The 12,022-nt window shown below is 43.0% G+C and overlaps 1 protein-coding gene across 1 annotated transcript in view; it reads left to right on the plus strand.

Moving 5' to 3' along the window:
- Positions 1-12,022, plus strand: part of Slc35f1 (solute carrier family 35 member F1) — a 415,554-nt gene that overhangs the window by 383,247 nt on the left and 20,285 nt on the right. The window contains exon 7 of the mRNA XM_021174621.2: positions 8,471-8,625. Within this exon, the coding sequence (XP_021030280.1) occupies positions 8,471-8,625 (155 nt within the window). The remainder of the gene's footprint in view (positions 1-8,470; positions 8,626-12,022) is intronic.

Consider the following 12,022-nt stretch of genomic DNA (forward strand, 5'->3'; position numbering starts at 1 on the left):
AAAAGAGAGGCCCATTGGACTTGCAAACTTTATATGCCCCAATATAGGGGAATGCCAGGGCCAAAAGAATGGGAATGGGTGGGTAGGGAAGTGGGGGTCGCTATGGGGGACTTTTGGGATAACATTGGAAATGTAATTGAGGAAAATATGTAATAAAAATATTAAAAATTAAAAAAAAGAAACAAAATACTAGGCCTTTGGGGCTCCTTAGAACCTTTTCAGAAGGGAACACTTAGATTTAAGAAATTATTAATTGATCTCTAACTGGCCTTGGAAACACTAGACAGGCATTTAACTACTCAGTAGACATCCAGGACTTCTTATATTTTACTTTGTCTAAAGTCACTTTCTTCTAAAAACTTTTAGGGTATGGATTGCCAGATCCTTGGTGATATTCTTATCATCTAGAGGGCAAGATGTAGGAGAAAGCATCCCCCAGTTCACTCAGGAATTCTGCCGCAAGGCAAAGGATCGCAGCAAGTGAACATGAGTTGAATTCAGACCAAGTGGGGCAGTGCTTAAAATATATGAGCCAGATGAGTGTAAATCGGGGTTAGGGGTATATAGGTGCCGCCCCTCCACCTCCAATAGAGGTATCTTTGGTAGAAGTGACTGATTCAGCATATTTTCCCTCCACTGAGCAAAAGATCCTTGACATATTCCCTCACACCAATGTATCCACCCCAGCCCATAAGCAACTGTTTTTCTACCAACATTATGCCCTCTGGTGGCTGAATGAGGGACAGAAGGTTATATGATACCTGATGGACGGATGATCTCAGTGTCTTTAGACAAGAGCTACCCAACCGTTATGTTTGTTCCAGAGTCGTCCATTTGTTTGCTTCTTGAGGATGGACAGGAAATGCTATAATTAAATGAAAAGCAATAGAAAGGAGGGAGGGGGAAGAGAAGAGAGGGGCAGTTGAAAATGAAATGAGTTGCAGGGGCCAGAGCATGTGCCTTTGTGACTCTTGAAGTCTGGACTCTTAAACGTGACTCATGCTTCACAGTACTTCACATACAGTGGTCTGGGAGGATAAATTAATTCAATATTGATAGTAATGGCAGTAATCAAAAGGAATTCATCCTCTAATTATGTAAATGTCCTGTACATGTCCACTAAGACTTTGTCATAATTCAGGGTTAGTTAAATGTGCCATCACAAGGTAGTTTTACTCTAAGCTCACAGATTGCCATTAAGACATCAGTCCCCTGCAGCCCAAGATCATGAATACTGTGCAAAAGGCTCATATCACAGGGCATCAAATTAATTCCTGGTTGGAAACAAGGTTAAAATGGCCTAGATATAGGATCAAATATACTTTTTTTCCCCCTTTCTGAAGCACTTGTATGCTTGGATTAGAGATTTTTATACCATAGCCACCTTTGTTGCTGTGAGCTCATTCTGATCAACTACAGGGTTTGGTTGTCTAGCTCACTTATAGGCATGTGACATCCAGTCAATCACTGATCAGTAAATGAGCAGGTGAATAAGGGGCAGCAGAGGCGCTCTCTCTCTCTCTCTCTCTCTCTCTCTCTCTCTCTCTGCTGTCTTTATAACAGCAAAGGGAAGCAGTAGAGAGCACAGCAGAGGCCTGAGACTGTGTTACACCATCTTCTGAGGAACTGAGAACTGACAGAGCAGCTACTAAAGCTCATGGACCAAAGAGTCTGGGAGACACTAGGAAGGTCACCATGCTGTTACCTCTTCCCCACGACTTCAGGTCCTCCAAGGCCTGACAATCAGTTCCCAGTAAAACACACACAAGCACACACACACACACACACACGCAAAGGAGAGTAGATTCCAAGACTATCTTCATTTATCATTATCTGCCAAAGACTTCCCCCAATCCCTCTCTATCTACGACTCTAATACACCTCACAGGATCTGCGTCAGCTCCTATGTTATCAATGCAGAGAGTATTTTTTTCCCTATTGGGTAAATGGGAAAAGAAATGCTTTATGTTTTCTGGATATGAAGGTTATTTCTAATGGATTATTGTGTGAACTAATTTCAAGATGGAGGGACTAAAAGCAAGACAATTGTTTTCATCTCTTTGTTTTACTCTACTTAGCAGGAAGACTACTTGTGATAATTTAATCAGTAAACTCAAGTAAAACATAGAACTTAATATAGTCGAGCTGTCCTCCCTGAACAGGATGTTAGCTCACAGCCAAAAACCTAGTAAACAACTTAAATATAGCCTTTATCTCATGTGCCAGCTTGTGTTAATGGGTATATGAACAACCGTAAGCGTATGTGGAAGTCAACTGTGGAGGAAAGGGATTTCTGGGGGCCAATAGACATAGGTTTGGCTTACATGAGTGTAACCTTTCACTTCTGAAGTTATGGCTGATGACATTTTTGTTATCTTACCTGGCAATGGGATCATGTGGTCCTAGAGCAGGGAGGTCCAGGGAGTTCCTTAGGAATGCATTGAAGATTGCTGAGAAGGTGACACAATAGGCAAAGTGATGGCTGAAAGAAGTACGAGGACCTAAGGGCTGAGCCCCAGAAGTCAGGTAAAAGGCCAGGCATGGTGGAGGGCATCTGTAAACCCAGCATCCTGAGAGGCAGGGACAGGTAGCTCCCTGGGCCTTGCTGCCCAGCTACTCTACCTACATTATCTCAAGACTTCCTGTCTCAAAAAAGAATTGGAGAGCAATGAAGAAGACACTTGATGTTGGTCTTTGATCTACACATGCATACACACACACACACACACACACACACACACACACACACACACATTCACACAGTCATACACTCAGAGAGAAAGAAAGAGGGGGGGAAAAGAGAGACTGAGACATACACAGACAGACAGACAAACAGATGTATACACATACAACAGAATGTATGAGGTTGAAACTTATGCCTCGGTTTCTGAGATGGGCTCACTAGGTTTTCAGTTTCCTGTGATAAACCTAATTTGCATTGTCTTAGCATGCCCAGACAGCTCAGTGCTCTTGATAGGTTTGCCCTAATACATACGTTCTAAGATATTATTTTATCTTGCTATTATTAATAAAATGTCTTAGTCTAGTGTATACAAAGGAAAGACAGAACACCAGTGGGACCTTAAAAGAAAAGAGGAGATAAAATCCATGTGGGACACACACACACACACTATGGGCACATATGTATACACATACACAAAATTAACTAGTCATTTGTCAAACAGGATATCCCTTCTCCCTTCATCTTCAAAATATCTCAGCAATAGACATTGGTGGCAAGTACTCAAGAGTTCAGTGAGACTGCCCAGTCAGGTCAGGCTCCTTAGCCTTCTTCTCGCAGGTTGATGTCTTCCCCACTCCTGCTCTGTACATAAAAATGATCCTCCTGAGGCTGGGCTCTCTTGGTAACTGAGAGACAATAGCTGAGAGTGAGAAGAAAGAAAGCAGGTGTCTGTCCTTACTCTATACTACTCATGGGCAGGTCTCCAGAAATGATTGTCTCCTTGTGATCAACCCCTATGGTACTCCCCTAATTTCTAACCTTAGGTAATATGACTTCTGCCTTTATTTTTCCACATCATGTGATGTGATTCATAGCTGTTACAACTCTCCGGCTGCCTCTCTATCCCTGTTTTCCCTGTCATTGTCATCACTGAAATATATTTGTAGCATGTGCTCTACGAAACACCCTCTGTTCAATCTGGTATCGGCTGTGTTTCTTGACCAACATACTCAATAAGCTCAACACAGAAGCAACAGAAATGGCCTTACTTTACTTTTGAGATTAGCTAATGACCCATGACACACAGCAAAGACCCCATAGGATTAGCCAGTAGTGTAATTTTCAGTTTCTCTACCTTAAATCTCTTCCCTGCATGAGAACAAGAGAAACCAAACTCTAAACTTTAGTTAGGAAACACATTTCAGATACAAAATTGTTAAATATACACTCTGTCTATAAATGTACCTAAGGTCATCATGTAGTTGCTAGCCAAAACGTATTTCATTTGTTTGATCATGTCTAGTGATTCAAAACTCTCCTCAGACAACAAATTGGGTCTTGAGGTGAATCACTAACATCCATTAAGGACCTAATGCCTATCTCAGACCAGTGGATGGGCGAGATGTGGTACTCCATCATCCCAGCTCTGTCTCATCGTGTGCTTTATGGCTGTGATTGACTCACAAAATAAGGTATCCATCCACACAAGTACTAGCTGGATTAGTAGAAGAATTAACTATAATGGCAGTTTGTGTGTCACTCTGCCACCCACATCTAACTTAAGCAACTTTATAAAATGTACTTAGAATGTTTAAGCTGGACCATCCTGAGTTGGTCCAGTTATAAGTGTGAAGGCCTACTATATAGCTGTGTTCCTACTCTGCTTAGCTCAAAGCTTTGATTTCAAAGCCGTGCCTCTTCTCTCAGCATGTTCATGATGTATCCAGAACTCCACTGGACAGATCCACATGAATGATGAATAACTATCTAAACCAAGACATTCAAACAGTGCTTCATGTCCACTGAAAACCTGGTCTTCTCATTGCCCACATTATCCTAGGAAATGACACTGAATTTCAACCATTTGCTACAGTAGAAAGCCAGTCACCTCCCTGATGCCTTCCTTTCTCTCACTGCTACCTCCAAGCCATCAATAAGTTGGTTCAAGTAGTCACAAAACCAGCCACTTTCCTTTTTCTCTCCAAGTGAACCACCAGCCTTTCTTGCTGGACAGAGATACTATTCTTCTCATATCTCTCTTCTCATCCCTTCCTCATTCCATCCCTCCTCCAAAGAGTAGCCAAAGTCATCTTTTTAAAATGTAGATCAGATTATGTTAGGTCACTGGTACAAAATGCTCGGGATATTCCTACTGTAGGGTTAATGGGGGTCCTGCGTCTAGTCCACCACAGGGCTTGGGCCTCTCAGGGAGACAGGACAAGGGAGTCTGAAAGCACTTTCATCTCGCGGTTGTTGGGAGGGTGTCAGCCTATAGAGCAGCCTAAGGAACACAGCTCTGGGGTTCAGGGAGCGCAGTCTCAAGTCCCGGGGACCACAGGAGTTGGCTTGGGAGTCCCCAGGCCTGCAGGGAAGTAGGGGCCATCTGGCTCTCAGGCTCTTGGGCACCTAGGCACCATTGAAAGCCACAGAAGAGCTGAGAATGAAGTGGGGGCCCCCACAGGCTGGATCTAGCCCAGGGCCAAGGTGGAAAAGAGGCGGAGCTCCAGCTGGATCCCATGGGGATGAGTCCTTGGCTTGGTCAGAGATCAGTTGGCTTGGCTTGGTGGTTGTAGCTGGAGGCACAGAGAGGCCTGCACAGAGATTAGCTGTGGCTCTATAGGGGAAGACCTTCTATATGGCTCTCAATGGTGGATCCCAGTGAAAAGAGGCAGTCCCTGATTTTAAGGCATTTATTGTCATGGTGGAAAGTGGATTTGTAAAACCATACTCCACTTTTCAGGGCAGGCCTGAGGTTAAATACATTTTGCAGAGAGGAGTGTCTGGGAAGGAAAGCTTAATTGGCTACGCCCTTCAGGCCTTTAGGTACCTTATTAAAATGGACATCTATCTTGAGCCTATGTGACCTGTGGTCATATCCTCTATCTGTGGAGGGGCTTGGAGCATTGTCCTTATGTGACTGATGGCCACAAATCTATAGAGGCTACGGCCTCATGTCAGGAGCCTAGTGTCTGGCAACCAGACAAAATGCCTGCCATCTCTTTAGAATCACCGGGGTTTCTAACCTTAGCTCAACCAGGAACAAGGCTGCCTTTCATGGTCCTACATCCTACTGCAATTACAAATTTCTTTCTAAGATATACAGGGCTCTGTGTGCTCTGCCAGCCTCCCTGATTTCTCTACCTCAACCCTGTGATTCAGTTATCCGGCTTCTGAAAACCCCCAGAATGAGCATAACTTTACCCTACTTGAGAATCTTCTCAGGTGACGACACCACTACCTAAAATATTCTTTCCACACCTTCTCTAATCTCCTGCTAGTCCTTCACATTCAGAGTAAATGCCATGTTGGCAACGCAGCCTTATATGAGCATCCTTCCTAAATCAAACCCTGGCCATTCTCTTTTAAGAAATCTTTTATTCCCTCACCATGAAGAGCTCTAAGCTTTTTGTCTATTCCTCATTTTGTCAGATTCCTAGCCAAAAGCATGGGCATGCTAGATTCCCAATGAAGAATTCACTGAAAAAGAATGTGACTGCAAAGCATTAGAAATCACCAGTCCACCACAGTATATGATTTACCAGATAAGAAGACAGTTCGGATTCAAGAACTTGTGAACACAGTCATCCTCTGATCTAAATCAACAGTGCTCAAGACATTGAGGCAGACAGGCAGGCAGGTAGACAGACAGACAGAGAGACAAAATGACAGGTAGACAGGCAGGCAGGCAGACAGACAGACAGGCGGATGGAGGGAGTGAGTGGGGAGGGAAAGAGAGAAAGAAGGAAGAAATGAAGGGAAAAGAAGTGAAAAAAGAAAGAAGGGAGGGACGGAGGGAGGGAGAAAGAAAGAAAAAGAAGAAAGAAAGGCAGGCTCTCATGTATCTGGACTGTATTCTACCCAGATTTGATTATCTTCAGTAGAATACTTTAAGGGTAGGTCTTGCTCCCTGTCTTTTAATGCCAGATTTCTTTTCTTTTTTTTTTTTTCCTTTTTTAATTACATATTTTCTTTATTTACATTTCAAATGTTATCCCCTCCAAAAATCCCCTATCCCCTCTCCCTCCCCCTGCTCCCCAACCCACCCACTCCCATTCCTGGTCCTGGCATTCCCCTATACTGGGGCATAGAGCCTTCACAGGACCAAGTAATGCCAGATTTCTTAAGGAATACTGAATCGATTCTCAAGTCTTTTATGTATTAGTTATGGGTTATCTAGTATTTGTTATAATTTTTGTAAGATGGCTAAAAAGAAAATGAATTATAAGTGGTATAAAACCCTACTGTAAGGAAATTGACTATTTTTATGGAACTAAAAGTTCTTGTGGGGAGTGGCATGCTCCCTACTAGCATTTTAGCAGATAGATGTATACATGTAACGAGATACACTAGCTTACTGAACTCAGAAAATAGGGGTATCATCTTTCTCAGTATGAAGGGCATGTCCACCACACTAGAGGGGGCTGTTGCACTATTTGCTTAATATTCACCATGACTTTGATGTGTATCTGATGTAGCTTTCCTTAAACTTGGGATGAGAAACAAAGAATAAAACCTGGGCTCTTTAGTATCTTTCATAAGAACAAAACAAATTCATTTCTGGAGGAATGGCTGGTCTTCTTAATCAGAGGGACTGGACATCCAATAGTAACCAAGTTCCACTGAATTCACATGATTCAAAGGAAGTGAGGTGCTCATATCCTACCCCAGATACATTTAATCCAAGATTCCATTAGAAAGGCTACTTATAATATCCAGAGAACCAATGAATTGTGTCACATCTTGTACTTTCAAGGCAGAGAAATGAGTACTACTTTTGTGCATATGTACCTGGGAAGTGATAGAATCTATAATTACTTATAAAACCCTGCTATATATCATCCAAAACTCTGTACTCCTGGTTAATATTACAAATGATGTGTCTAGAGTTCACAGTAGCCTAGGAAATGTGACAGAAGAATGACACTTAATTTGGGAGAGGTGAACAAAATTCAGTAATTTTAAAGAAATTAGCAGATTTCCTATGTTCAAAGCAATCACATTGTCTGCCCAAAGACATAGTTAAGGCATGGTTCAAGTCCAGTTTGTCTAATTGAAATACCTGCATAGATAACCATTCAGAGCAGTCTATGATTATTTTTATTTATATATTTTAATGTTGAATATAATATATACATTTTGCAAGTATAATCTAAGAGGATAAAAATGTTTTGAAATACATAGGCAAGCCATAAGAGGTGACTCAGCAGCTAAGGGAGCTTTGCTGTTCTTGTAGAAGGTCTTGTATGTGCTTCTTGCCACCCATACTGGGGAGCTCACAATGGTTTTCGCCTCCAGCCCCAGGGGGTCTGATACTTCCTTCTGGTTGCCACAGGTGTGTGCCTGTATGTGCTCACACATACACACACACACACACACACACGCACACAGGGGTGGGGGAGAAGGAAGGGAAGAGGGAGGGAGGGAGAGAGAGAGAGAGACGGAGAGAGAGAGGGGAGAGAGAGAGAGAGAGAGAGACAGAGAGAGAGGGAGATAGATAGAGAGAGAGAGAGAGAGAGAGAGACAGAGACAGAGACAGAGACAGAGACAGAGACAGAGACAAGAAGTATCCTTTCTCAGCTACATGGGAAGAAGCAGAATGTATATTTTCCAAGCACAAGTTTCAAGTTCTCACTTATGTTCAGCTCATATTAAACACCATTTAATACAGTGAAAGAAAAGAAAGCACCTTTAGTGAGTCTTGGATGATGCATCCCTTCCCCTTATCCTCTAAGTCCAGATACTGAAGATGCCCCACAAAGGTCCTGACGCTATCTTCTTACTCCGCAGGACTGCTCTATGTTGGCTTTAGTGCCTGCATGTTTGGTCTCTACAGCTTTATGCCAGTTGTCATAAAGAAAACGAGTGCCACCTCGGTCAACCTTTCTCTGCTCACAGCAGATCTATACAGCCTGTTCTGTGGACTCTTTCTCTTCCACTACAAGGTACGTTGAATCAGGGGTTCTCTGTGAAAATACCAATTTAGGAATATCAAGTGCTGGTGGGGGTGTTATGGGATTTGGTGTGGGGGAGGATCTTGACTTTATGTGGCGAATGGGAATCCAGCTCTAGGTGGAGATCCACAGTTTGCAAATTCATATTTAAACTCAAAATAAAGGCAGCACTTTGTCCTGAGAGACCAGTGACTAGGGACAATTGCCAACAAAAGGTCAGCAAGAGCTATGGGGAGACAAGCTCATTAATAGTGGAGGTCAGTTCAAGCTAGAAGGTATGCTTTCTAGTCTGAGATTAGAAAGTTATATCCAACTCCCAAACTGCAGCTACAAAACATATTTTACCAAAGCCCTTAGTAGACTGTGTTTTCTTTGCGGAAGTGACATAATCCCAGAAGTTTTGACTTGCAAACATGAATGAAAAGGGCCATTGTGTCTCCTCAAGGAAGTTTCTTAACTAAATTACTATGGTTTGGTAGGAAAAAAAAAGAGAGATGACTTGTGCCAGCAGTTGCAGTCAATATATCAGCCCTGGAAGAACGAAGAAATGATCCCTCTAATGATTGCTGTCTCTTCAAAGGCAAGACGGCACTAATTATTGCCCTGTTGTCATAAAACACACTGACAAAAAAAAAAAACAGCTTTGGAGAAAAAAAAAGGTTTATTTTAGCTCACAGTTCAGAGGGTAAACCCAGTCCATTCATGTGAGGGAGGTATGGCCTGGCATTCAGGAAGTGCAATGATCGAATTCCAGGACACACAGACAACACAGAGTGAAACAGGAGCCAGTCTACTAGACCCTCAAAGCCCTCCCCCATGATATACTTTCTTCAGCAAGGCAATTTCTTCACATCCCAGTGGTTCCATCACCTTCCCAAACAGCACTAACTCTAGATCCAGCCCTCAAATATATATGTCTGGACGGGGGAGGGAGTTTCTCACTCAAAATACAACAAAGACTCTACATGCATATTCATAGGGGTAGGCATGACTAATCGAATATGGCGTGCCAAGGTCCACTGTTATTCCTCTTAACACCACATTTGCTGCATCCATTAACAATCAGAGTTGGCATATGCGGTTGTATTTCAGTGAGCCTGCTGATTTTCAGGACTAGAAGATGTTAAACCCTCTGTAAGTGCTAACAGCCCTTGCTGTCTCTGACTGGAGCCTTTCCTTCCTGTGATCCTGTGTCAGAACTCCTCAAAGTCCAGCTGTCTATGTGATCCTGTGATTCTGTGATCCTGTGATCCTGTGATCCTGTGATCTCGTGATCCTTGGCATTTCAGAGTACCCCGGAGTCAGGTTCGCTCTGGGTGTTGTAGGAATGGGTGTGGAGTCAGTGCCAAGACTGCTCTGGGTGCAGGTTCAAACCGGAAGGAACCTATGCCACTGGCTGGGCATGGGTTCCTGTGTCCCTGGATCCTGGAGGTTCCAGTTATTCCAGGTGTTGGGGCAGATGTTGTGGGCTCACCTGTGATCCTGAGTGTTTCAGAGTACCTGGGAGTAGGGCTCCCTCTGGGTGTTGTAGGAGTGGGTGCAGAGCCAGCACCCCAGGTCCGCTTAAGAATTGGAGCAGGGGCTGTCTCCATTTCTGTTCCCTAGCATTATATCCCCCTCCCTTCACTGGACTGCCCAATTGGGCCTCAGTGAGAGAGTATATGTCTACTCCTGTAGGGTGGGGTAGTACCAAAAGGGAGGGTGTCCCCTTTCTCTGAGGAGGAGGGAATTTTAAGGCTGAGACTAGGAGAAGAGGTGAGGGTTATGATCAGGATATAAAGTGAATTTTAAAAATTTAATTATTGAGGATAAAAGTGAGCATAATCAAGTAGTTCTCAATTATGGCCTCCTGGGAAGAGTTTTCAGAATCCTGGTCTAGTCTCCAGCCTCACTGATCCAGGCAATCTATGCATCTGATGCTTCAGCACCTCCCACTGTCTTCGTGGTTCATTCTTAACTATTTGTGGTCACAAGAAAACAGAGCTAGGGCCAAGTGGTACCAATAAAATGATTACTGGTAAATAGGAACACTGCCAGAAAGAAATAATTGCAAATGGGAACCTGACTGTCCTAGGAATCAGTTTCCATCACTGCCAGAGTCAGGTTGTACATATAGGAGAAGGAGTGGAGAGGGCCTCATGCTTCAGTGCTGGGGATTATACCAATGACCTCTGAAATCTCATTAGGTTTTACTACAGCCTGCAGTTAAGACTTTATCCTCTCACTTCATCATGATGTGTTTATACCACCTTCTGCTATGGTCATAAATGTCCGTAAGTTGAGAGGAAAGGCAACTTTCTCACAGATGTTGCTTACCCATGCAGAACTAAATGACTAAATGAAGCTCTCCTGCCCAACATTCATTATTTGCTTTTTCTTACTTTATATCCTCAGGAAAAAAAAAGTCATTTTTTTATCCCACCCATTAGCCCACAGCAGCATCTCTGTCTTGGTGCTGACTGGACAGGAAAGCCCTCCATTCTGGAAAGCAAGTGTCTTGATTTTAAATGAGACTATCTGGATGGAATGGGGCTCATGCAATCTCTGCATTTACGACTTTGGAAAGTGGCTCTGTGCTTCTTTTCTTTATTTCCCTAACAGCATTATTGAATCCAGACTAGTAAATCTGTAGCAAGTCATGGAAAGGCTAGGAAAAGAGCCTTAATTAGCCTCAGAGACCCTTAAAACCAGACCCAGGAAGAGACTGACATAAAAACTTTTCAATTTGATAGTCTTGGCTTCTCAAGGTCAAAGCTTCATATTACAAACTCTCTGTGTGTTGTGTAAACAGAATACTTTACAAATTGAAAATTGCTGCTTCAATAACTTATACAAACCCAATGGCTTACAGAGGGTTTAACATCTTCTAGTCCTGAAAGTCAGCAAGCTCACTGAAATACAATCACATTTGGGTATCTATGTTGCTTCTTGGGGGGCGGTGGCTGGTCCCATTTCCTCTCCAGCTTCTAAGGACTGTCTGTATTCTCCTTGTCTTCTGGTCTCTTCCTTAGCTTCGAAGTCAGGGTATGGTATCTTCAAATCTGACCATTAGTTAGTTAGAGATCTTTGGATTATAGTAAGCTTATCCATTAACCCAAGGCAATCTCTCTGTTGCAAAATCCTTAATTTAATGCTATCTGCAGAATCTCTTTTGTCATACTAAGCAACATATTCATGGATTTCAGGAGTTGGGACACATTGTTGGGGGGAGCATTGTTCTGGCTACTACAGAGGAACTAGTAATAGTCACAGGAGACAAACAGAATACCCTGATCTTCAGGTAAGGCTTGCTGGATGTCTTAGTCAGGGTTTCTATTCCTGCACAAACATCATGACCAAGAAGCAAGTTGGGGAGGAAAGGGTTTATTCGGCTTACACTTCCATGCTG

The sequence above is a fragment of the Mus caroli genome, chromosome 10 (assembly GCF_900094665.2).
Source record: "Mus caroli chromosome 10, CAROLI_EIJ_v1.1, whole genome shotgun sequence".
In the NCBI taxonomy this organism is placed as follows: domain Eukaryota; kingdom Metazoa; phylum Chordata; class Mammalia; order Rodentia; family Muridae; genus Mus; species Mus caroli.